This window comes from Schistocerca piceifrons, chromosome 1, assembly GCF_021461385.2.
Source record: "Schistocerca piceifrons isolate TAMUIC-IGC-003096 chromosome 1, iqSchPice1.1, whole genome shotgun sequence".
NCBI lineage: Eukaryota > Metazoa > Arthropoda > Insecta > Orthoptera > Acrididae > Schistocerca > Schistocerca piceifrons.
In genome coordinates, this window is record NC_060138.1 from 738,049,072 (window position 1) to 738,076,245 (window position 27,174).

At 39.0% G+C, this 27,174-nt stretch overlaps 1 protein-coding gene across 3 annotated transcripts in view; it reads left to right on the forward strand.

The window, feature by feature from the left end:
* Positions 1-27,174, forward strand: part of LOC124711581 (mannose-6-phosphate isomerase) — a 109,296-nt gene that overhangs the window by 15,128 nt on the left and 66,994 nt on the right. For all 3 annotated transcript variants that reach the window (XM_047241749.1, XM_047241741.1, XM_047241732.1), the window contains exons 2-3: positions 4,987-5,314; positions 21,756-21,897. In XM_047241749.1, coding sequence (XP_047097705.1) covers positions 4,991-5,314; positions 21,756-21,897 — 466 coding nt within the window. In that variant the 5' untranslated portion in view covers positions 4,987-4,990. The remainder of the gene's footprint in view (positions 1-4,986; positions 5,315-21,755; positions 21,898-27,174) is intronic.

Sequence of the window (27,174 nt, forward strand, 5' to 3'; positions counted from 1 at the left end):
TATCTGCTAAAATCAGCAGAATTCTCCTCAAACATAACATTAAAAGCGTGTACCATCCACCCACCAAGATTAAGGCTCTGCTAGGGAGTGTGAAGGATGACCTGCATCTACAGAAACCAGACATTTACCATGTACCATGTGAATGTGGGATGGCATACATTGGCCAGACAACCAGGACCGTTGACATCAGGTGCAAAGACCACCAAAGGCACATCGGGCTGAGACAGGCAACCAAGTCAGTGATTGCTGAGCATTGTTTAGAACTCGATCATTCTATGAAGTATAATGATGCCAAGATTTTAACACAACATTGAGATACTGGAACAGCGTCATGAAGAATCTATTGAGATTAATGTCGCGGAGAATCTCGTTAACCAGGACATGAGTTTCCAGCCGAGCTCGGCTTGGAACCCAGCACTCCATCTTCTGAAGACGCAACGTAGGCAACGTCCAGTCCACAAGGGACACAAGTATAAAAATGGAATTAGGAATAATAGCCCAGTACGTGTAACAAAAGACGTACGTGAAATGGTCCCTCAGACAACAAACACAAATCTGATTGTGTTCTTCTGAGTCTTGAGCGACAATTTGAACAGAATCGGCCTGAAAATGACACTGCAGCTGCTCCTGGGGGACAAGAACTTTGAACGGAATGCCTAACACGGCACACCATGGTAACAGAACGTCTCAATTCACAGAAGGACTCAAATGATGACAATCGGCAGATAAAACGTCTAGCACAGCTTGGACGCCATTCAGAACTTAGTTCAGCTGTATTGACAATGGATAATAGCCACAAAGTACATGCACAGCATTCAGAAGAGCTGCGGCTAGAAGAAACCGCTACAGCCATTGCTATTGGTCGGCGCACACAACGGACAGAGTGCCAGATGTGGTGCGGACTGCAGAGGGAATGCCTAAAAAATATAGGCATAAATACTGGACTCGTTACACACTGGAATCAGTATTCGGCAGCACCTGAAGAAGACTGCAAGTCACGCAGTTGAAATATCATGCAGGGAAGATGCGAATAACCGGCAGAAACCCAATTAATCAACGTGTCATTTCTGTGTTTTCAAGACATAATCCAGTCAGTCAGTTGCCATCCTATTGGTATAAAAGTGGAAGCCTCGCCAGTTTCGCAACAGTCAAACTTAGCCCCTGACAACAATGATGGAGAACTTTGTCAAAAGCTTAGGATCTTATCCAAATTTGACACAGCAAGTAAACTGAGAACTTTTTATTCAAGGACTCTGTCACGAAAGACTTCGTAGTCTTCGTAGGTACTGAAAATACGCAAAATAAGCCAACATTGTTGTCTTTAAGTAGAGACCATCAGGGATATATCTAAAAGCAACACGTGTAATTCATTGTATTCATTAGTTTATCTGGTGACACAATTTCAACTTGTTACATGGACGGATCTGGTGGAGTATTATGCCAGGTGTTTCATTTTCTGTATGACAATTAATGTTTTCATCTGATGCTAGCATATTATTTTTTCCTTGTTTGAAATTGCATTTTATGAGTCATTGTTATATTAAGATAAAAACTGTTTGATGTGAGCCTATTATAGGCATATTCAGCTGTAATCTGAGCTGTCTGGTGAGGTTGTGTTTGGGGCATTAATTTGTATGCTTATAACATCAGCAAACACACTGATAAAGCAGAATCTGTGGGGGAAAACACTGAAAGACTAGTAAAAGTTCTGTCGTTTTCATAAAAACAAATTTTAAACACCTGGGAAGATTATGTATGTAGTCGAAGAACAAGTGCGTGCAATACTGATCCTTTTGGGTCGCCACATGTTATTTGCTCTTGTCTGAGTTGATTTTTCACACTTGTGAATTTGATTCTCTGCTTTCTTTTAAGAAAATAAGACTGAATCCATATAAGAGGGATGCCGGTAATGTCATAATACTTTTACTTTTGGTAGAAGCTAGGTGCCATATACAACAAATTTGAAGCACACCACCTGACAGCTTTGACCAATGACGTCATACCACACAACACAAGAAGATGCAACACAAACATGATTTCACAATGCCAATCATTAACCTTAAACTTTTCCACAGCATGAAGATACAAACGTCAAGTAGAAAATCGAACAAATTCTTAATAATGAGTATTGAAGCTAACAGGGTTACAATGGGAAAATATGGGTTTTGTGTGGGTACATACCAAAATCTAACTTCACAACTGTAAAATCACAATAATAGTAAAATATATGAAATGCAAAAACAAAGCAACAAGATAAAACAATAGTTTCAAAAAAGCATAGTAAGAGCAAACACATTGTGTCTGGTATCGACAACATCAGTTGAGCTGTACAGGGTGAGCATTAATAAAACTGCCAAACTGCAAGAAATGGAGGTAAAAAGAGCATATGAACATGTCTGGAAATGCATTGTTGCCATGGCAGATGACACTGACGAATGAAGATTCCTCTGACCACGTGCTATGTATTCCTTGTGTTTTACAGGATGCATGATTGATGCAATATACGGGTAAGCAGCAGAATGGTCCAGTAATTGTCTCAGGAACAAGCCAAGATGAAGTTTGTGTACAGCCAAGCAGTTGGAAGCAGTAAAGAGTCAGCACATGACTATACCAAAACAAGTACCCTCACAGACACCAACCATGTATAACACAACATTTCAAGCTCTATTTGGGCATTTGTGTGATTGTCCTTCCAGGCTGACAAATGTGCAGGGAGGCAGTGGCCTGTGTGTACATCAGATTTGGAGGACTGGGTTGTACAGGATATTGAGATGAACTCTAGTACAAGTGGCCTGCCAACATGGTGTAAGCCAAAGTATGATTATGTGTATCTTGCATGACAACTGCAACTGCCACTGTCACCTGCAATGATTGCAAAGATTATCGGTGGGGGTTTCCCTCTGCAGGAAGGATTTTGCTGATGGTTTGTGTACCAGACCATCACAATTGTGAGACATCTGTCATCAGTCCTATTTACTTCAATAGTGTGTGTACAACGCTATTCAGAGAGAGGCCGTAACGTGAGAAAGAGCGCAGCAAACCATGATGCGACGTATGAACTTACGCGTTGCATCTCGTGGAGGCCACTTTGAACGTCCACCGTGACGTGGATGCAATGCAGCTCTGTACTGTGTTGTGGGACAATTTGTTGTCATTGCACGCACACTGTCCATTTCCGAACACATGTTCATAGGACTTTTTGTCCATTTCTAGTTAGGAATCCGCCCCTGCAGTTTGTCGGTTTTATTAATGTTTACCCTGCATAGCTCAATATGAAAGACTGATACCACTACAAAACTTTTAAAATAGATCACACCACAAAAAGTCAGAAGTCAAAACAGATGCATGTTGCAGTCAATCATCAAAATTAATGAAAGGCAATATCAGCATCAGTTGACCCATAAAGCACAATTCTGAAACATCGACCAATGCAGGAGGCCAAAACTTACACAACAAAAACAACATTAATAAAACCAAGAATCAGGTTTACCAAACACCAGATTCCACATGAATGAGAGATCGAGATGCATATCACAGGGAAATAACATACAATGAAGAATAATGAAATTAACACAGTTAATGAACGAATTTAAAAACATTGTTAAAACGCCTCCTCAGGTGATAGAAAACAACGCTGTACATGAAACAACCCCATCCCAAACCTAATGCAAATTCCTTTTGCTTTTGTTACTTCTGGTACCGAGTGCCGCGGATTTCGAATACGCGCCAGACAGCATGAGACTCGATGACCACTAGAGGTCTCTGCAGCAGTCACAACATATGCTGTGTCTGCACGCGCTCCTGTCCCCGAGTCTTAACGTGAGGGTGCCACTGTGGAGCACGTGTTCCCAGCAGCCAATACCGACATACCCTGTCATGTATTTAGGTGGCTGCCTCTCACTCAGCGAGGCAGTCCAATATTCATGTTGAGTCACTTACAGACAGCTTATTTAAGTTGCGTGTGCTTACTTCCCGTTTACGAATGGACGTTGTTTTGATTCTGTGAGGTTATCTCTTGTGACCCCATTGCTTAATTCTTTGTTGTTGAGCTTGGTGTCTGGCTTGGTTGTCCGTCGTCGTGCTTGTCTTTCCATTCCCGTTCGTCCGTCTTGTTTGTTCAAAGGCTGCTCCCGTTCGGTCCCTCCACATTTTCGTTAGCAGCAACCCCGCGACCGTTCCTGTTGCGGTTACAGCAGTACTTGATTTCAGTGTAATAATTTCAGTCTTGTCAAATAAATAAATTTATTATAGAAAATATGAACACTCAGCTTCAAAATAATACATTGTGAATAATTCATCTGAAGTACCGTTTATTCATCTTTTCATTATAGATATTTGCTGTTCTCACTAACCAGCATCATTACAATGTGTTCATAAACTGTAACTTTTGACAGACAAAAACAAACACTAAACTTCTGCTATGCTATGGCACAGTTTTTGATTACTGTGAATGGATCTTTTTTTGTATTATTTTTACCATAATGTAGGAGATATTGACAGTTCTTGCTGTTGTTGGCCGTGTGGTAAAATATCATGTTGACCTGCAGTGGAAATGTCTTGCCTCAAGTGAAAGTGATGACACTACAGTGTCAGAATTCCCTTTAACACATATGAAACAAAGAAACAAACACACTATATGATTATATTACACTATAAGTGTCATAAAAGTATTGAAATGTTAGAACATGAATATTTAGCTGTTTTTGGCCAGGTGGAAAAGATAGTAATTTTGCCAACAGTTACTAAGGTGCCTATTATTACTGTAGTATTATGCCCATTAAAGTTTTGGGAAAGTGGGCATTTGAACTACTGTGTCATACAAGTTCATAGTTGCTAACAAGTTGGACCACTAATTCTCATTGTCTTCTGAGGGTGGAAAGATACACTGTGGTTTAACGCTTTTTATGTGCACAGTGCATTATTAGAAAGTGTGTGTGTAATTTTTGTTGTAAGATGATAATTAAATTGGTATTCTTTAATTTACAGAATAATGGCCATGGAATTGAAGTGTGCATATCAGCAGTATGACTGGGGAAAATTTGGGCTCAACAGCAAAGTGGCATCTCTTCTAAAATGTGCAGAACCAGAATTGATAATAGATGAAAACAGGCCATACGCTGAACTTTGGATGGGAACTCATCCCAATGGCCCATCTATTGTGAAAAGTACTGGCGAAAAATTATTGGACTGGATCGAAGGCAATTCACAGGCACTAGGTAGAAAAGTAGTATCATCATTTGGTATTCAGTTGCCATTTCTTTTTAAAGTATTGTCAATCAACAAAGCCTTGTCTATTCAGGCTCATCCCACCAAGGTAATGCATTTGAATTCTTTTTCTGGACCATATAAAATTATATGCTTAATAATGCCAACATAAAACATGCTGAGGATTGTAACATTCTAGCCAAAATGTCCTCGTGCAGATACACATATCAAATGAGAAAAATATAGAACAGCAATTGTTTGATTACATTAGTTAATATTTGCAGCTGTGTAACCATTACACTTTTTTTACATTTGTCTGTCTCACTTACTTTCGTGTAGCATAATTTCACAAAGATAACAAAAATGAATTCTCATATAAGCACTCATATAATATTGTAACTGTTCCACATTAGCAGTAGTTAAATAGAAATCATTCAAAGAAATAATGGAAAGAGTGGATGTGTACCATAGAAGCTGTACAAGACTTCGTATTCTGAGAGTTTCTTTGAAACTTGACATCTATTAACAGCGTGGATCTTTTGCTTAGACGAATCTATTTATCTGTAGTTTATGTATGCTCAGCTCAACACCACCCCAGACTGTACGAGGGGGGACCCAAAAATAACCGGAATTTCTTTCTAGAAAGCAAATACTTTATTGTTTTCAAATACAACCTTAATCTCCTTCGAAGTACTCTCCATTAGCATTAATACACTTGTCCAATTGTTCATTTCAGTGTTCGAAGCACCTTTTAAATTCGTCCTCTTTGATACCTGCTAGCACTTTCATGACATTGCGTTTTACGTCTTCCACATCCGCAAAACGATTCCCTCTCAAGTCTCTTTTCGTCCTTGGGAATAGGAAGAAGTCCGAGGGTGCTAAATCCGGTGAATAGGGCGCGTGGGGCAACGAAGTCGTCTTCGTTGAGGCCAAAAACTGCCGAACGCTGAGAGCCGTGTGCGCAGGAGTGTTGTCGTGATGCAGGAACCACACGCCAGAATCCCACAAAGCTGGACATTTTCGCGACAAACTTCTGCGAAGCCGTTTCATAACCTCCAAATATAATTGTTGGTTTGCCGTCTGGCGGCACAACCTGGTACTACAAGTACACGATGTACAGCATTACGATTCCGGTTACCTTTGGGTCCCCCCTCGTATTGAACAGAACAGTTCATAATGGGAGGGAACCTCCATAGTATACATTCACTATAAAGGAACTTCTAAAGAAACAGTGTAAACCACAGTGTAGGGCTGTAGATAGAGAGATGCTGACTGAAGCACGTTTGGCTGTCGAGAGAGCAATGCATGATGCCTTCAGTGACTACTGTAGCAGAATATTGTTGAGGGATCTTTCACAGAACCCAGAAAAATTCTGGTCATATGTAAAGGCCATTAGTGGCACCAACATTAGTGGCCAGTCCCTAGCAAATGAGACAGGAATGGAAATTGAGGGTAGCAAAGCAAAAGTTGAAATGCTTATCCATTTTCAAATGTTCCTTTGCAAAGGAAAACCCAGGAAAAATGCCCCAATTTAATCCTCATACCACAGAAAAGATGAATGAAATAAGTAGTAATATCTCTGGTGTTTAGAAACAGCTGAAAATCATTAAAATTGAACAAAGCTCCAGGGCTCAATGGAATCCCTGTCAGATTCCATACTGGAGTTGTGGCTGAGTTAGTCCGCCTTCTAGCTATAATCTATCATAGATCCCTTGAAGAAAAAATTGTGCCCAGTTTGTGGGGAAAAAAGCACTGGTTGCACTCGTCTACAAGAATGATGTGGAAGTGACCCACAAAACTACTGTCCAATAGTCTTGACTTTGATTTGATTGAGAATCTTAAAAACATATTGTGAGCTCAAACATAGTGGGGTCCCTTGAACAGAATGACCACCTCAATGCCAACCAGTGTGGATTTCGGAAACATTAATCATGTGAAACCCAACTTGCACTTTTCTTACATGACATACTGAAAGCTTTTTATCAAGGCAACCACGTACATGCAGTATTCCTTGATTTCCGAAAAGCATTCGATTCAATACCGCACCTACGCTTATTGTCAAAAGCATGATTTACTGGGGTATCAACTGAAATTTGTGACTGGGTTGAGGACTTTTTGGTAGGGAGGGCACAACATGTTATCTTGAATGTAGAATCATTGTCAGTTGTAGAAGTAACTCATGTTTGCCCCAGGGAACTGTGTTGGGACCTTTGCTATTCCTGTTGTATATTAACGACCTTGCCGACAATATTAATAGTAAGCTCAGGCTTTTTGCAGATGATGCAGTTATCTTAATGAAGTACTATTTAAAAAAAGCTGCATAAATATTCACTCACATTTTGATAAGATATCGACACAATGTAGAGATTGGCAATTTGCTCTAAATGCTCAGAAATGTAAAATTTTGTACCTCACAAAATGACTATAATAAGAATGACTCACTGTTGGAATCAGCCAACTCATACAGATACCTGGGTGTAACACTATGTGGGAATATGAAATGGAATGATCACATAGGTTCAGTCATGGCTAAATCACACATGCAACCCATCCCAGTATATTGCTAAAGTGTGTGGGACCCATACCAGATAGGACTAACAGGAGATATTGGATGCATACAGAGAAGGGCAGTACGAATGGTCACACGTTTCTTTAATCTGTGGGAGAGTGTCATAGAGATATTGAAGGAACTGAACTGGAAGACGTGTGAAGATAGATGTAAACTGTCCTGAGAAGGTCTATTATCAAAGGTTTCAGGAACCAGCTTTAAATGTTAATCTAGGAATATACTACAACCCCCCAACATATCATTCTCATAGGGATCGTGAGGATAAGATTAGAAGAATTACTGCACCCCCCCCCCCCCCCCCCCCCCCACACACACACACACACACACACACACACACACACACACACACAGAGAGAGAGAGAGAGAGAGAGAGAGAGAGAGAGAGAGAGAGAAAGGCCCTCAAATAATCATTCTTCCTGCGCTCCGTATGTGAATGGAACAGGAAGAAACCCTTATAACTGGTACAGCGGGACGTACCTTCTGCCATGCACCTCAAAGTGGTTTACAGAGTATAGATGTGGATATAGATATTTTTGTTTCAACACTTGGGATTTACTGAGTAGTATCAGTTTTGTCATATAGAGGAACTGTGTTGCCATGCAGAAATCCTCACCAGAATAACAAACTTTTTAACAGGATTTGGTCACTGTATGACAGGACGGGCTTTATCGGGGGCAAGACTAACTTGCAACCACATCCAATAGATGCCGAGGGCAATGTGCAACCTCAAACTAGCAGGGATTGCTGAAGTCAGTAGAGGGTGGCCATGCACTGTCACCTTAAAGCCCAAATCCTAACATATTTAAATTTTAAAATGAAAATATATAATAAATAAATAATTAAAGTAAGCAACAAATAGTCAACTGAAATCGTGTAGGATTGTAATGTGGTCTAAACCAAATTCTTATAGTTCAAACTAATTGTTTATACCATGTATATTGACATAAATACATGAGTGATGGACTTATATAAGTAAAATGGATAAATCTGTTGGAACAGTAGTTAAACCAGCAGCGCAAAATTTAGTTACATAGTGCAAGCAAAGCATTTACACACAGTAGCATATGCAAAATAAATTCATATAGCCGTGCATTAATTGATGGAAAACAGAAGCAAAATCTTAAAAGCTTGTCAGCTAAATATTAATAAAATCCATCATGAAATATCATTAACAGTCACAACAAAAACTTAAGTTCATTTATCACCAATACTTTGGTGACAAATACCTAACTAACAAATTAATTTAATTGTTTGGGTAAAAATGTACTCACAAAGTGGCGGCAGGAGATTACACATATAAACATATTAACACTTTCTGAGCCGGTGGCTTGTTCTTCTGGCAGAAAGTTTGAATGGGGAAGAAAAGAGGGGGAGAGGACTGATGAGGTTTAGGAAAAGGGGGAGTATGGAAAAGTTGCAGAGAACCCCAGTCGGGAGACCTACTGGAGAGGATGATAGGGAAATTTCCTTCCCTTCCCATCCGGTTGATCTTGTAGGAACTGCCTGGTAACACAACAAAATCACACAGTGGACTTTGGTGTTTATTCTGTGAAGAATGTTATTTACAATGTGTTTATTCTTTGGTTTTGTTCTAGTGCATGCGATCTATTTTTATATATCTGGTCTTTGGTATTGTTCCTGTGTTCAACATCATGCAAAAATAAAGTTATATTCTTGAATGCATTACTCTTTCTCAAAAATAATTATTAATTAGCCTCAGTAGCTTTAGTGGTGACTTCAAACACTGAACTTGAAGAAAATTATGATGTAAAAACAAGAGAATTCATCGACTTCAGAAAATTCACAGAGGAATGAAGAAATGCAGCTGGTGAACCTTCAAGAACAGATACATGAACAACTTGAAGCACTGAAGTTAGCATTGGAGAGGCCTATTACTCCAATGTCAAACACGCGTACGGCTGTACAAACCAACAGCCTGACAGAAAAACATGCAGCACATAAATATGCAAACACCACAGTTCCTGCCGGACAAACTACAGCTGTGGTTTGCAGTGATTGAGCTCATGTTTGCCCATAGCAAGATCCATGATGAGCAGACCAAGTTTGCGATAACGGTGAAAGCGCTGGATGCTAGAGCAGCAACAGCAGCAGAAGATGTAATACTCTGACCTCCAGCAGAACGACCGTATGCGGCATTGAAAAATGTATTACTCACTGGAATGCATAAACCGTTAAATCAACGCATGCAGCAGGTGCTTAAAGAAGAAGCTATAGGTGACAGGACACTGTTGGAATTTTGGAAACATTTACGCGATATCGTCAACACAGAAGAATTGTCAGATGCGACGCTGAAACACATCTGGCTAGATCAATTATCAAGCATGGTAAAAGCCACACTAGTAACTTATGAAAAAGACAACATGCAGAGCCTCTAGGAGATAGCAAAGTCCATGCGGCTGTAGACAATCCACAGATGGCTTGCATGGCAATCTTTAATGGGGAAGAAGCGTAAGAAGTGATATCAGCAATACAGAAGACTCAGCATACAGACGTCAACAAAATAATGCAAGAACTAACATGACAGATGACATTATTGGAGCAACAGGCCTCACAATTGCTACAGAATGAAAACAGCAAGGCCAACGGCGAAATTCAACAAGGACAGATATGTTGGTACCATCAACACTTCGTGGATAGAGCAACAAAGTGTGCACAGCCATGTGTGTACTTAAACGTGAGCGGCGGCCATCAGTAGGCACAGCGGGCCGCCGTAGCACAGAAAAGCACCTGCATCTACGAGGTGAGATCGACGCAATCTACGGACGGGTGAGTAACCTCAATAATTTTCTTACCACCTCCAAACAGCTTCTTCAGAGATGTCAAGTCTAACCGTTGCTGCCTAATAGACTCAGGATCCGATGTAACTGTGCTCCCCTTTACTGACCATCAAGGAACAGATGGCACTCCATTGATGCAATTAACCGCAGCAAATAAATCGCCCATTGTCGCTCATGGCACGTGTAAAATTGAAGTTGCTTTAGGTTTCTCACAAAGCTGTCAGTGGACCTTCATTGTGGCAGAGGTGTCAGAGGTGATATTGGGTGCAGACTTTCTTTGTGACGTGCACATTACCGTAGATCTTGCTAATGCACAGATTAAACGATATCAAGAGACAGTAGGTGGCATCACAGAACGTGACACTTACCGTACGGGTAAGCATAACTGTGACACGGTGTCACATGCCGTAAGTGATAACATGGTTGTAGAAAAATTCACAGTAACTCACAAAACTGTACACCGCATTTACACCACGCCCAGTCAGCCGATACATCCGCAGCCGCGCAGGTTAGCACCCGATCGATTCGTGGCAGGGAAAGCAGGATTCGAGGCATTACTGGCATCAGGTGTCAATCGTAGATCAGACAGCTCGTGGGCATCACCCATACATTTGGTAAAGGAAAAAGATGAGCCATGGAGACCATGTGGCTATTACAGGAAGTTAAACACATGTACTATACCAGATCATTACCCAGTGCCTAGTATTCGCGACTTCACAAATCAATTACCTGGGCCAATGATCTATAGCATTATTGATTGTAAAAAAGCTTATCACCAGATACTGGTGGCAGAAGAAGACATACTGAAAAAAGCAATTACAACACCTTTCGGTTTATTCGAATATGTCCGAATGCCTTTCAGGTCAAAAAACGCAGCTCAAACATGGCAACGATTTATTGATGAAGTGTTGCGCGGGTTGAAAGGATGCTTTGCTTATCTTGATGACATATTAATCTCATCGACAACAGCAGAAGTACACGAGAAGCAACTGTCCGCAGTGTTCTACCACATAAACCACTACGGAATAATAGTCAACAAAGCAAAATGCGAACTGTGAAAACAGCAAGTGATGTTTCTAGGATATGAAGCTTCGGCAGAGGTCATACGCCTGTGAGAGGACAAGGTAGCAATGATTGACAACATGAACCGCCCCAAGACTTACCATCAACTCAAAAGATTTGTAGGTGCGGTAAATTTCTATAGACAGCATTTGCCCCGAGCTGCCCTTGACAGACGCTCTCGCGGGTAAAAATGCAAATGGCAAATGAGCGTTGCAATGGAACTCGGACATGGAGAGAGCATTTCAACATATAAAGGCCGACTAACGAAAAGCAGTACTCATTACTCATGTGGTACCAAAAGCACCTCTGTCAATAGTAGTCGATGCCAGCCAAGACACGTTGGGATCCGCACTGCACCAGAAAGTAAATGACAAATGGCAGCCTTTGGGTTTTTTCCTCACAAAAACTTACAGACCCACAAAGGAAAGGAAGCACATATGACAGAGAACTATTAGCGATATATGAAGCTATTTGGTACTTTCGCCCGTATGTAGAGGCAAGGGCATTTACTGTATACACTGACAATAAACCAATAATCTTTTCATTTAGTAAGTCACAGGATAACTGTTCTCCACATCAGTTTCACCACTTAGAATACATCAGTCAATCTACCACAGATATCAAGCATATCAAGGGAGTCGAAAACATAGTCACTGATTTCCTGTTGTGGGTCTCGGTTATTTCACAAACCATAGCCTAGGATAAATTAGCCACAGCAGGAGCTAATGACGCACATCTCCAACAGTACTTACAGTATGTAAGAACCGGACTTCAGTTAAAATTAATCCAGCCAGTGGGCATGAATGTGAAGAAATGGTGCGACATAGCTATGAACAAACCCAGGCCTTTCTTTCCAAGGCAACTACGGAAAGTGGTTTTCGACAGCATTCATGGACTCAGTCGTCCGGGGAAGCAGAACAACTATCGAACTACTCACGGAACATTTTGTCTGGCCAAGTACAGGGTGATTCAAAAAGAATACCACAACTTTAAAAATGTGTATTTAATGAAAGAAACATAATATAACCTTCTGTTATACATCATTACAAAGAGTATTTAAAAAGGTTTTTTTTTCACTCAAAAACAAGTTCAGAGATGTTCAATACGGCCCCCTCCAGACACTCGAGCAATATCAACCCGATACTCCAGCTCGTTCCACACACTCTGTAGCATATCAGGCGTAACAGTTTGGATAGCTGCTGTTATTTCTCGTTTCAAATCATCAATGGTGGCTGGGAGAGGTGGCCGAAACACCATATCCGTAACATACCCCATAAGAAAAAATCGCAGGGGGAAGATCAGGGCTTCTTGGAGGCCAGTGATGAAGTGCGCTGTCACAGGCTGCCTGGCGGCCGATCCATGGCCTCGGGTAGTTGACGTTCAGGTAGTTACGGACAGATAAGTGCCAATGTGGTGGCACTCCATCCTGCTGAAATATGAATTGTTGTGCTTCTTGTTCGAGCTGAGGGAACAGCCAATTCTCTAACATCTCCAGATACTGTAGTCCAGTTACAGTAGCACCTTCAAAGAAAAAGGGACCAAAAACTTTATTGGCTGAAATGGCACAGAAAACGTTCACCTTAGGCGAGTCACGTTCATACTGAGTTGTTTCCCGCAGATTCTCAGTGCCCCATATACAGACATTGTGATGGTTGACTTTCCCGTTAGTGTGTAAAGTTGCTTCATCACTAAACACAATCTTTGAAACGAAAGATTCATCTGTTTCCATTTGAGCAAGGATAAAATCACAGAAATCGATTCTTTTAATCTTATCAGCTGCAGACAGTGCTTGAACCAATTTCAGACGATAAGGTTTCATAACTAACCTTTTTCGTAGGACTCTCCATACAGTTGATTGTGGAATTTGCAGCTCTCTGCTAGCTCTGCGAGTCGATTTTCCTGGGCTGCAAACAAATGCTTGCTAGATGTGTGCTACATTTTCATCACTCGTTCTCGGCCGTCCAGAACTTTTCCCTTTGCACAAACACCCATTCTCTGTAAACTGTTTATACCAACGTTTAATACACCACCTATCAGGAGGTTTAACACCATACTTCGTTCGAAATGCACGCTGAACAACTGTCGTCGATTCACTTCTGCCGTACTCAATAACACAAAAAGCTTTCTGTTGAGCGGTCGCTATCTTAGCATCAACTGAAGCTGACGCCTAGTCAACAGCGCCTCAAGCGAACAAATGTACAACTAAATGAAACTTTATAGCTCCCTTAATTCGCCGACAGATAGTGCTTAGCTCTGCCTTTTGTCGTTGCAGAGTTTTAAATTCCTAAAGTTGTGGTATTCTTTTTGAATCACCCTGTATAATGAAGGATTGCCGTGGTTGGGTAACAACATGCATGCTGTGCCAAAGGAACAAGATTGGATGACATGTACATAAAGCAGTTGGAGATTTTCTCCCGGTAACAAATAGGTTCTCCCAAATTCATTTCAACATTGTGGTCCCTCTACCACCGTCGGAAGGCTACAAGTATTTGTTGACGTTGGTGGACTGGTATACAAGATGGGCAGAAGCTTCTCCACTATTGGACATTTCAGCGGAGATGGTAGCTTGAGTATTTTTGGCTTCTTGGATCTCCCGTTTTGGATTTCCACTATACGTGACAACTGATCAAGGATGACAGTTTGAATTCACTTTGTTCCAACAATTAGCCAAGCTCTGTGGATCCTGCCATCACCGCACAACCGCTTATCACCCAGTGAGCAATGGCATGGTTGAGCGGTGGCACAGGACATTAAAGACAGCATTGATGTGCCATAAGGACAGCTGGACTTCAGTGTTGCCAGTGGTGCTGCTAGGTCTCCGAACTTCCTGCAAATCAGACCTAGGTGCATCTGTGGCTGAACTGGTTTATGGAGAGAACCTCAGGCTGCTGGCAGAATTTTTCATTGAACCGATGGAAGCGACAGCGGGCGACATGCCTTACGTCTTACAACAAGTCTGCAACTACATGGCACAGCTACGACCTACATCTGGTTCTCGAAATGGCAGCAACACGCCGTTCGTTCACAAGCAGGTCAGCGATTGCCCTTATGTGTGGCTGAGGACAGATGCTGTACGAACACCTCTTCAGCCGCCGTATACTGGGCTGTATAAAGTACTCGCGAGAGATGAACATACGCTGCAGATAAATCATGACGGGAAGTGACAAACAGTTTCCATGGAGAGAGTTAAACCAGCGCACATGTGGCCGCCCTGTGATGAAGAAAATCAAGACACCTGTGAAGAACCGCCGTCTACACAATATGACGAAGAGGTGTTGCATGCAGAGAGCAACACGACAAGCCAGAAGCAGGAAACCACACCAAAAGTGCTTCTCAGAGAAGCACTCTAGGGCAGGCAGAATTATAAAATACAAGTATCCTTACGTGCCGGAGTTGCACTCTACAAAGGGAGGGCTGTGTAGGAACCGCCTGGTGACACAATGAAATTGCACAGTGGACTTTGGCGTTTATTCTGTGAAGAATGTTATTTACAGTGTGTTTATTCTTTGGTTTTGTTCTAGCGTTATGTGATCTTTTTTTATATCTCTGGTCTGTGGTATTGTTCCTGTGTTCAATGACATGCAAAAATAAAGTTATATTCTTGAACACATTACTCTGTCTCAAAAATAATTATTAATTAGCCTTAGTGGCTTTAAACTCATTCTCACGTGATGAGAAGGAAATTTCCTTCTAATCCTGTCCTGCAGGTCTCCCCTGACACGGGTTTCTGGGCAACTTTTCTGAACACTACTCTTTTTCATAAACCCCACCAGTCCTTTTCCTTCACCTCTGTTCCTTCCCTTTCAACCTTTCTGTCAGGAGATGGATCCACTGGCTCCAAAAGCTTGCAAACTTTAATACTTTTATATGTGTGTTCTCCTACCGCTGCCTGGTGAGTAGATTTTTTTATCTATCCAATTAAATCATATGTTCAAAAATTTATTGTTTTTGTTGATATAACTAATAAGGTTGTCACAATTAGAAATAATAAAAGCAGTGTAATATTAGTTCACAGCTACCTAAAACTGTTTAAATAACAATAAACTTCATGTGATCAAGGAAAAACAGTTGCTGAAAGCCACGTGAAAATCTCTTGAGTCCCAACAGAATTTAATGTCCAGAACTCACTCCCTCAAAATTATTCGAAATCCCAAAATATTTCTGAGTGTTTAATTTGCGACCACCAGAAACTTACTAAGTCCAACACATGCTATTCTAGGGCATGCATTGCTCTGGCTGCACAGACTTTAACAGCCTCTCATCCTGAAAGTTCACCTAGTAAAGAATACAAGCACTACTCTGTATGCTCTTTAAGCGTTTAGTCAACTGGCCACTACTGAATTCAGTACATGTATTTGCAAAATGACCACCATTCAGTTATAAATACTAACTTCATATATATAAAACCTAGAGCATATAATAAATGCTCATGATCAGTTTGCACTGTATATTAAAACATTTGTTCATTATTTCAATAGATATGAATAAATGAGTGAATACATCCACTACTATGATGTCTTCAAATTTAAACCACAAATACATGTTAAAACACTGAATTATGATTGGTTAGATGTAATGATTGTTTGGATAATGGAATCGGATACTTTTGCTGATTTCATACTATGATAGAATGAAGGTTTTCATGAGTGGATGTCATTGCTACTGGTAAATTTTTTGGAGTATAAGGTCGTGGTTCATGAAACTCTTCTGCTCTAAACATTTTGTCCAGAACTGCAGTGGATGTCTTCAGAGGCATTGCTCCTCTGTTGAGTTGTGGCGGCTGATGGGTCAGATGCCAAAGAGTGACGTATGTACTCTAGGAAAATGGGTGTGGCCTGAGTTACACCTGATAAGCAGAGATGATCCTTGTCGTAGATAAAACTTAGATATCAATTGTCGTTTTGTTAGAGATAAAAAAACTGTTTAGCAATTCTACAGAGCTACTGTCCGTATGTCTTTAAGTTTCATGGTTTCTTCTTTCCTATTAAAATTATCCCTATGTTTATATATTTCAATAGCCTGCCTACATAGCTATGGATAATAATTCATCATCAAAGATAAAATTTTTGCTGCAAAAAAACTTCACTTTGTTACTTCCTGGCTGAAGAGCTTAGCCTGCTACAGCCAATTTGTCTATTTTCCCTGGGCAGCAAAGACTTTTGTATCCCTTTAGCCATGTATTCGTGCTTCTGTTGATTGTCCTAATATAAATCTTACCTACACAGATTTTAAATGCGTCATGTTCTGACAAAGGAGGGCGTTAATTCATAACATATTGGAATGCTTGACCTATTTTCTTTGTTGGACTAAAAATTGGTGTAATAGCTTGTTTCTGTAAAATCTTTCCAATCTGATCTGTTACTTTTTTAATAAAAGGGAGAGACTGTGTTCTTCCATCATTGTTTCTCATGCTTGTCTTTCAACCTTCCATTATTTGGTTGTAGAATTCTGTTTACTTCTTTCCCCAAATAGACATGTTTCTCAAAAGCCTGCTTTAGATGTAGTAATTAAGCATCCAGGTACTCCGGCATGCGTATCCTTTTGGCTCTGTCTGCAAGACTTTTAATGACACCTCTCTTTAGTTGTAGATGGCAATTAGGGTTCTTACTTAAATATCTACCTGTGTGAGTTACTTTTCGAAAAACCTTATGTTCCTAATGTCCATTGATCTGTCCCATAACTAACACATACAAGAAAGGTATTTAGCTGTTAGTTTCTGTTTCCACAGTGAACTGGATTTTTGTATGTATATTATTTAGAAAACCAAAGAATTTGTCCAAAGCTTTTTTACTGTGTGACCAGACCACAAATGTGTCATTGACAAACCAATACCAGTGAGATGATTTCTTATTTGCTTTTTCTAAAGCTGAATGTGAAGATTCCTCCTTGCAGAAATTAGTTATAGCAGGACCTATGAAAGTACCAGTTAAGTATATTATTGTGAATATAGTAGCAGGTATGCATACTCTCCCCAAAGAAATTGCAAATGCAATCCGGTTTGAAACCACCAGAGTATTGTGCCACAGTAAACATGTGGAAAGTAATTTAATAAGGCTCTCAGAGTTTTAAATACAGATGAAGAGATAGTGATTATTTGTGCTGATGAGGGGAATGCTACTGTCATTATGAATCAACAGGTCTATCAAAGCAAAAGTCATAAAATTGATCTTCCTCTGAGACCCATTGTTAGCACTATCAATTCTCCCATGTATGAAATACCAAGATACCTGGCAGCTCATTTGCAGCCATTTATTTGGAAAACTGAGTCATACATAAGACTCGCATCATTTTGTAGAAAAAATTGAAGGGCTAATCCTCGCTCATGGCGATATCCCTGTAAGTTTCGACATAGTGTAGTGTCTTTATTCAGTATGATTCCAGTCAATGAAGTTACGGTTTTTATAACAGTTATTTTCCCAGGAGATTTGTCCATTCTTTTCAGACATTGCCTTACCTCCAGTCAGTTCCATTTGGATGATGAATTTTATGAACAACTTGATGGTCTAGCAGTGGTTAACCCATTATGTCCTGCTATATCTAATTTCTATATGTAGAAATTCAAACAGTCAGCTTTAGAAAAACCAGATAAGAAACCCATCTCACTGATATCAGTTTGTGAATCACATTTGTGTTCTGGCCACATGGTGATGAAAAAGCTTTGGACAAATTCTTTGGTTTTCTAATAGTATAAATACAAAAATCCAGTACACTATGGAAATAGAAAATGACAACAAAATACCTTTCTTGAGCATGTTAGTTATGAGACAGACCAATGGAAGTTTGGAACATAAGGTTTTCCAAAAAGTAACACACACGGACTGATACTTTACATAAGAACCCTAATCACCATCCACAGAAAAAGAGAGATGTCATTAAAAGTCTTGATGATAGAACCAAAAGGATTTGCATGCTGGAATACCTGGATGCTGAATTAAAACATCTAAAGCAGGCTTTTGAGAAAAATGGTTATTGACGGAAAGAATGAAACAGAATTCTATGACCAAGTAATGGTATGTCGAAGGGCAAGCATGAAAAACAATGGTGAAAGAATACAGTTTCTCTCCCTTTTATTAAAATAGTAACAGATCAAATTGGAAAGATTTTACAGAAACAAGATATTAGATCGGTTTTTAGACCAACTAAGAAAATTGGTCAAGCATTCCAATCTGAAAAAAAATTAACACCCTCCTGTGGAAGCAAATGGCGTGTATAAAATTACGTGTACGTGTGGTTAAGTTTATTTTGGAACAACCAACAGAAGTGTGAGTACATAGCTAAAGGAATACAAAAATCTTTGCCAGCTGGGGAAAATAGACAAATTGGCTGCAGCAGGAGCATGCTCTACAGCCAGAAAGTCCCAAAGTGAAGTTTTCTGAAACAAAAATTTTATATATGAATATGAACTACAGCTGTGTATAGAAACTGTTGAAATATATAAACATAGGGATGGTTTTAATAGGAAAGGAGAAATGTTAATGTCATATAGACAGTAGCTTTGCAGAATTGCTAAACCCCTTTTTTATGTTTGACAAAACAGCAATTGATAGGTAAGTTCTATCTTTGACACGTATGATCTCTGTTTATCACGTGTAACTCAGGCTATGCTCTTTTTTTTTTTCTCCAGAATACATGTCCCTCTCAGACATCCGACCCATCAGTCAGCAAGACTCAACAGAGAAGCAACGTCTCTGAAGATGACTGCTGCAGTCCTGGACAAAACATTAGGAACAGAAGAGTTTCATGGACCATGACATTATACCCCAAAAAGTTTACCAGCTGTGATCTCATACTATGTTTTTATGTGGAGAAATTGTAGTTACAGCACAATTTGCGTATATTTTCAATAAATTGTTTATATTTCATGTGATTATGAAAGGAACATGTTGACATGATTGCTTACGCAGTCAGCTTTCAGATTAGGAGTACATATCATACCTAAGTACATATTGCATGTTTTGTTCATTTGTTATAATTTTTGTAAGCTGTTATCGTTAATATGTTGGGAAATTTCTAAGTATTATGTTTTAGCCTCCACCTTTATGCTCCCTACTAATAGACCTTGACTGCCAGTTGGGATATTTTTGTCTCGGCTGGCTCTCCCAAGGATCTCAATAGTTCTAAGGGGATGTTGTCTACTCCAGAGGCCTTGTTTAGACTTACGTCTTTCTCTGCTCTGTCATGGTCTTGTTGCAGTACGTCATCTCCCATCTCATCCTTGTCTAATTCCAATTATCTTCCTACAATATCGGCTTCAAGTTCTTACGATGAATCTAAAAGTTGAAGCAACCTCCAGTACGAAGAACACCCTTTGCAGCACCTTTTTTTTTTTTAAAAAAAAAAACACCACCAAGAGAGATGCCTCAACCTAAATTCAAGCATCAGAATTGGCCACAAATGCATTTATTTGCACCTGCACTTGAAAATGGAAAAACTCTTTGTCAGTTTATCTTTTGAACAAAAATATTCAATCTCAAGAAGCCAAAAAACAAATATCCTTGTCCATATAAATACATCACTTCCAAGTATAGAGAAACGTTCATCCAAAAGGTGACCAAAACCAAAGAAAGCTGGTTTGAAGCCATCCAGTCACTGAGAATTCTCACTTCTCATGGCAAAGGTAGTGTTGTACTCATTGAAGTCCACAAGAGGGACCAAATATCCTGACAGTTTTTTCCAGCATCAGCAAGGCAAAGAGAAAACAGAAAAGAAAACTCTCATTAATGGGTAGTTCCTGTAATACTATGGAGCATAAATAGGTTCAAAACTCTCATAGAATAGATATAACTTCTAGCATAGAAAAAGCCATTTTTCTTATGTCTCCAGGAAACACACTTGAAAAATGCTTATAACCTATGCTGGAAACCTACTCTCTCTCAGAAGAATCATAACAAAACCTTTGTTGTAAAAGGGCTGAGGGTTAGGTAACATTCCATTTTTTTTAATTAAATTGGGCTTCTTAAAGTATTATTTTAGCATCTTTTTGAGCATTTTAAAAGTGTGAATATAACATCTGTACTGGTAAAAAAATAGTTCTCTCATATCACATCTCAAAATCTGCAGTCTGATTTTTTTCATCAGAGGTAAGAGTATGTGGTACCAGCGTGTACCATAACAAATCAAGCAGTAGGTAACATCATTAATTAGTAGCATGTTACACTCCATCTGTTTCTCTCATCACCAGCTTAAAGGCAGTAGCTGTTGTCATGCATGCATCAGTGAAGATACTTCCACCTCTTGAGCCACCTCTTAGAGGCTGTTGTAGACCTCATATAGCAACTGACTTCTGAACAGAGGTCAAGCAGTACATTTTAGCTCAGCCACAGTGCTGATTCAGCCACTGACTTTCCTCTCTATTCAGCCACCCTCAAAGATATTGCAGAGTGGGAAATGAACATTATCTGCTCTATCTGGACACACATTCCAAACAGAAGGGAACGTGAAAGGAAGCTGTTGAAATGAGTGCTGAGCAAAGAGAACTTGATGCTGTATAGCCAAGTAGCTGAGTGTGAACATGAAAACAGTGTCCAGGATGGATGATTTATGTTAAAGAGTGATTCGTCTTGCAGCTAAGGTATTTCTATCAAAGTCTTCAGAACACTCTGCAAAACCGTCTATCCTTTGGTGGAATTATGAATGCCATTCTGTAATCGTAGACAGGTGGGCAGCACTGTGAAGGTTCAGACCACTCCATCAGAAGCGAATCTGTCTTTTGGATTGCAAAGGCAAAAACATGGCAAATAGTTACAGATAGCAGCAGAAGGCCATGGCAGAATTTTCTGAATTCCAGTAGTTGTTTCACACCAGCCATAGGAGTATGGAAATCAATCAGAGAGGCATCTGATAAGAAAGTGGTAATTTACATATCCCTCAAAGTAGCAACAGTTGTGGCAGCACAATGCAGGACATGCATAAAATTATTTTCTCCTTCTGTTCTCATAATCTCTGAAAAAAGAAGTTGTATGGTATGCTTAGTTGACAGTGAACAACTGGTGTTTCTCCTTTAGTCAGTACTACATCCTTAGTGTCTCCCCATTTACTCTTCTTACTTTGCAACTCTGATAATTTTTTACATTGATTCTATGACTTTTCAACCCTGAGAACATGTCACTTCTTAATTACAGGCTCATGCTGAAATACTACATCAGAAATATCCAGATCTGTATAAAGATCCTAATCACAAACCTGAACTAGCCATTGCACTAACAGATTTTGAAGCACTGTGTGGATTCCGACCAGCTGAGGTTGTCAAAAATTTTATGAGACGTACGTATCTGACATATTTTGCATAGTTGTATAGTTGTGTGTTACAGTCATGAAAATTTTGTGATAATCTGTAGGATATTAAGTTTTAATACTTCAAACAAATTACGGGATGTTAACATATGAAAGGACTTTTCAAAAGGTCTGCACACTGTAAGATAGAATTGAATAAAATAATTTATTTTACAAAATATCTTCACAGGCCTTCAACATAATCTCCATTCTTGCATATGACAGCTTCCCAGCATTTTGAGAACATCTGCATTCGAGATAGGGCACTTTCATTGTTGAGCTGTCTGATTACTCTGATCATGCCATGGAAGTTTCATAATTGAATCAAACCATTTTTCATGGAGTTGTTCCTTCAATTTGAAAAAAAAAAATAAATAAATAAATCAAAATCTGGTGGGCTCATATCAGATTACCCATCCATATCTGTTGCACATGTCTCTCAGTGGCAGGGCAGTGTGTGGTCTTGCATTATTGTGCAAAATGAGGACACCAGCTGCAAGTATGTCAGGCCTCCGGATGCAAAACATTTTGCAGGAACAGTTTGTAGCACATGCCTGGGGCTCTTTATTGTAGCTATGACTCCTTTCATGTCATATACAGAGACTGTCATCAGTTTCAAAAGGGGTGACATGATTTAGTTATATATTTTTATTTTTAAATTTATGCTAATAATGGTAAGTCTTTGAAGATACATGGGGAGGGTGGCAGACTGAACAGCTGCTATTGTTAAGTTTGCCTGTATCGCTACCAATTTTCCTTACATCTTCTATAGTAATATCCACAGACGTTATTGCTTTATGTCATTTCTTCTTAATAGCAGCAGCTCCAGAATCTTCTTCTTCAGCCTTCTTCTTAATAGATAAATAAATTTCTTCTGACCGTGTTGTGTCAATAAGGCATTGTTTTCTTAATATAAAATTTTTGTAGAAGGAATTGTAATGGACATGTCTTTTTCCTCCTCCTCCTAAATAAAACCCCACTCCAAACTTATAATAAACACTGCATTGAATACTTTTTGATACAAGTTTACACTTTTTTCTTTATACAAAAGATGGAGTGTCACCATGGAGGTGTCTGAGACAGGAGAAGTGATTAACAAAAGAAAACTGTCAACAAATGAACATTAAAAACTGGAATTACTGATATCACATTGTTCTATACCACTTACTTTTCACATATCCAGTTTAGATGCACTACGAGTTTCACCTTCGATTGTTGGTGGCACAAGTTTTTTGGCCATGGAGAGTCAGAATTTTTCCATTGCAATGGCTGAGACTTTAGTTCTGGCCCAAAATCTCGTCTCCAGGTTTCATCAAGTGCAGCAATCCTTTTCAGAGACTATTCTTCCTCTGTTCGATAATATTGGAGCAATTCTTCCATGACCTGCTTTCTGATCTTCTGTCAAATCATGCAGAACCCATGTAGCAGCAACTTCTCTCACCAATAACTTTTCAGTTATTATTCTGTAAACTAAAGTTACAAACATTCTAACCTCATATGCAGTTTCCTCATCTGTTTTTCATCAATCCCCTCTCAAAATGTCATTAACAATAACCTGAGAGGTGTAGTATGTTGCATCTGATGGACTTCCACTTCTTGCGTTGTTCTCAGTGCTCACCTGACCTTCACGGAAATGAGCAGACCACCGTGATACTGTCCTACTTCCCACAACACTATTCCCATGTACCCCTTTCAAAGTGGGTTCCTTCCACGTAGGGTTTAGATTTTGATGTAGGAATTGTGGTCACTGTGTGTAATCCAACGTGACTCATTTTCAGCTTCCATTTTAAAACTGAATTACTCATAATGCAGCCATACAAACCAGCAAACACATATATGACTGTCATGTCTAAAGTCTTACTCTCAGTTGACATGATTTTCAACTTCATCACAACACCATAACAATCATGCATGCACACTGTACAGGGCTTTTGAAATGTGTGGCCCTTGTAGAAATTAAACCATGTTCTATAAATTCTTGTTAATACATAAAACTTGACACATTTGATACCCTCCCTTATCCTTCTTTCAATTGCAGTGTAATTTTTATTCTGATAAGCGGGGAGGGATATTTATCATATACAAAATGGTTTTCACTGACATAATGCTAAAACTGACTGTTCTCTATTAATTAGTATTTTGCAGGACTTGTCCACAAAATGGATAGGGATCAGATCATTAGATCTTATGTGGTCAAGAGATGTGTTTCCTTAAATAAGAGCCAATATCATGATTTAGCACTGCAGCTAGTTAATTATGTATCTGTATTTTCCTGCTCTTGGGTACACCAGTCATTTCAAAGTGGTTGATGAATTACTGGACTGGATTAATGTTCCAGTTGTATAAACACGAACATCAAAATGGGTTAAATGTAAGAAGATTGATGTTAAACAGCTAGCACACTGTTCAGACTGGTGTCTCCACCATTGGGTGGTTACTTGCTAGTATGCCACTGACACATTTATTTCAGAAGTTCACCAGATAATTTTGTAGCCATTTTGTACTTTCATGATGTTAAGAATGTTACTCCACCTCAGAAATGGTAAAGCACAACAGCAGTTTGAGCGCATACCAACTGTACAGATGCTTCATTTGGTGATGTGAAGGTAAGTACTCGGTTTGATTACGATGACTATGTGGAAAGAGAATTGTAATTAATTCTACTAATAATGAAGTGTGAGAGGCTACACAATGTAAAGCCCAGGATGGAATTGAGGTATGTTCACATGATGTGTCTTTCCTCGTTCGCAATCACAGACGCATGGGAATAAAAGGACATGCACAAAATTTGTGGAAAGAACACATTGTAGTGTTTCGAGAATTTCTGCGTAAATTTTCGAACTACTCAGTCTTCTATCATGTCGAACACACAATATTTTAGATATGAGTGTGAGGGAGTGGAATCCTACCTACATCATGTCATATGTCTGTGTGTGCAGGTTTAAATTCAGTTGCAGGAAGAATGTAGACGCGGCGATCGAACGGCACCGACAAGTACCTGTCAGGCAGTCTATGGATATTTAGTGAGTGCGTACAAGAGGACCACGGAGTATTTATGTAACTCTGTGATAATAGTGTCAGTGGCTATCGTTAGTGAAAACAGAACTCTTAAAAAACTCTTATTCCAACCTTGTTAGAGGCAAGACGCATTTCATGAATCCTGTGATATAGAGTTATGGTTATGGTTATTAAGCCAGCTCTTTTGTGGATGTAATTAGGTTTGTTTCTGACTTGAGGAGATAAGAGTGACTTACAAGAAGTCAGATACTTATGTGAGAAGGGAGAAACTTGTTCTGTATGAAGTTTTAAGATATCGTTAGTTGATGAAAAGTAACCTTCGAGTATCTATTAGTTTCACAAGAAGAGGGAGAATTTTAAATATTCCTAGCATCACTCTTTGGAGAAGAAGTTTAAAGAGATTCCAGAAGCCAGCAAAGAAGATTGGCTGCGGACAGCAAGTAAGTCATCTTGTAAAAGGATTGGATGTTAGTATATATACTTCACACTTAAATCGTCGTCCAAAGTGTTAAAGCATGTATGCATGGGCATCTTTTTGTCCACACATTTTCTCATTGCTTGGGAGCTGGTGCTGCATTTATTGGAAGATGTAATTTATTTGTGTGAAACATGTAATTACATTCATAGGGCAATTGGTAGTACAATACAACAGTATACAATCTAAATTTACTTTATAATAGGAACTTAAGAATGTAGTCCAAATTATTTGACATAATAATACTTTAGATTTTAGTTTCTACGGATTGCCATAGAAGCACTGCTCAATGAGCCATGATTTTAGATGTTTTTTGAATGTCTCTCCAGTTATTACCTTCAATTCATTTGGCAGTGCATTGAAGTATTTTGCTCCATTAATATATGTACTGTTTGCTGTTTATTTCAGTCTTCTGTATATCATATGGTGATTTTGTACTTGTTTAGTATTGTGATCATGAATTTCTGCTTTACGACTTGTATATGTCTTATCTTCTACAGTTAATACTATTGTTTCAAACATATACATAGCATAGATAGTCAGAATTTTAAATTGTATAAACAATCCCTTACATGATGTTCTAGCATCTTTTTTGCCTAATATTCTGAAGGCTCTTTTCTGGAGTTTAAAAGCTCTGTCTACATGAGTTTTGGAAGGCCTGCCCCACAATGAAAGACCATATGCTAGAAATGGATGTATTAAACCAAAATGCATCATTCTCATTGTTTGGGTATTGATATATGGAGCTATTCTTCTTAAAACATATAGGCTAGATGATAGCCTTGCATATACATTGTCAATTTGTTGTGTCCATAGTGGTTTGCTATCTATGCATATACCTAGGAATTCACACTCACTGCAGATTTTCCCTAAAATATTACTATCTTGAGAATCAATACAAGTTTGCAAATCACCAAAATTGAAGGGAATTATATTTGTTTTTTGTAAGTTGACTTTTAGATTGTCATTTTCAAACTTTTCCTTTGCAATATCTATAAATTTTTTTTACCTCTATGCCGAGATTAAGGGTAACAAAAAAGAAAATGCATCAAAGACTGTGGGTTAAGAAGTATCTAACAGAGGTATGAGAAATACAAAGTAATGACAATGTCTTGTTTGCAAATTTCAGAAGGTAGTCACAGTGGCATTTTAGATTTTCTGGTTGGGAATCTGCAGTGATAAAGCTGGCAATAACATCTTATTAGCTGGCAACTGCTGATGTATATACCAGTTTTAACTATTTATTTAGCATTGCAAAACAAACCATTTCAGTGATTACTTGTGAAACTGAGGTGGAAGTTCTTGGTCGTTATGTGAAGGTTAATTAACTTCCTATGTGTCATTTGTATTTTACTTTATAAAGAAAGTTGTTTACGCGATTTTGATCTTGAAAGCTTAATAGGCTATGTTGATTAACATCTTCAGCTTCGACAAATTTGCAAGTTGCGTAGATGCCAAAATCCATTAGGACAGAGGTTGTTTTTTCCAATTTTGTATTTTTTGCATCATCAGTGCCCTTCTTTTATATTTCTAGTTGTTTGTTGAGGAGCTACACATATCCCATCATTTGTTTTGTTCAGATGTCAAGCCCCTCAGTTATGCTATTAAGTCCCCATAACATGAATATTCGTCCACAGCTTTCGTAGACACTTTACTTAAATTTCTGGCTAATTCTTCCTTGTTTTCGTGCTTCAAAATTTATGATATCTTATTCTTTAAAGTAATATGATAGGAGACTTTTTATGTAATACGTGGTACTCTTGAGCATCACATCT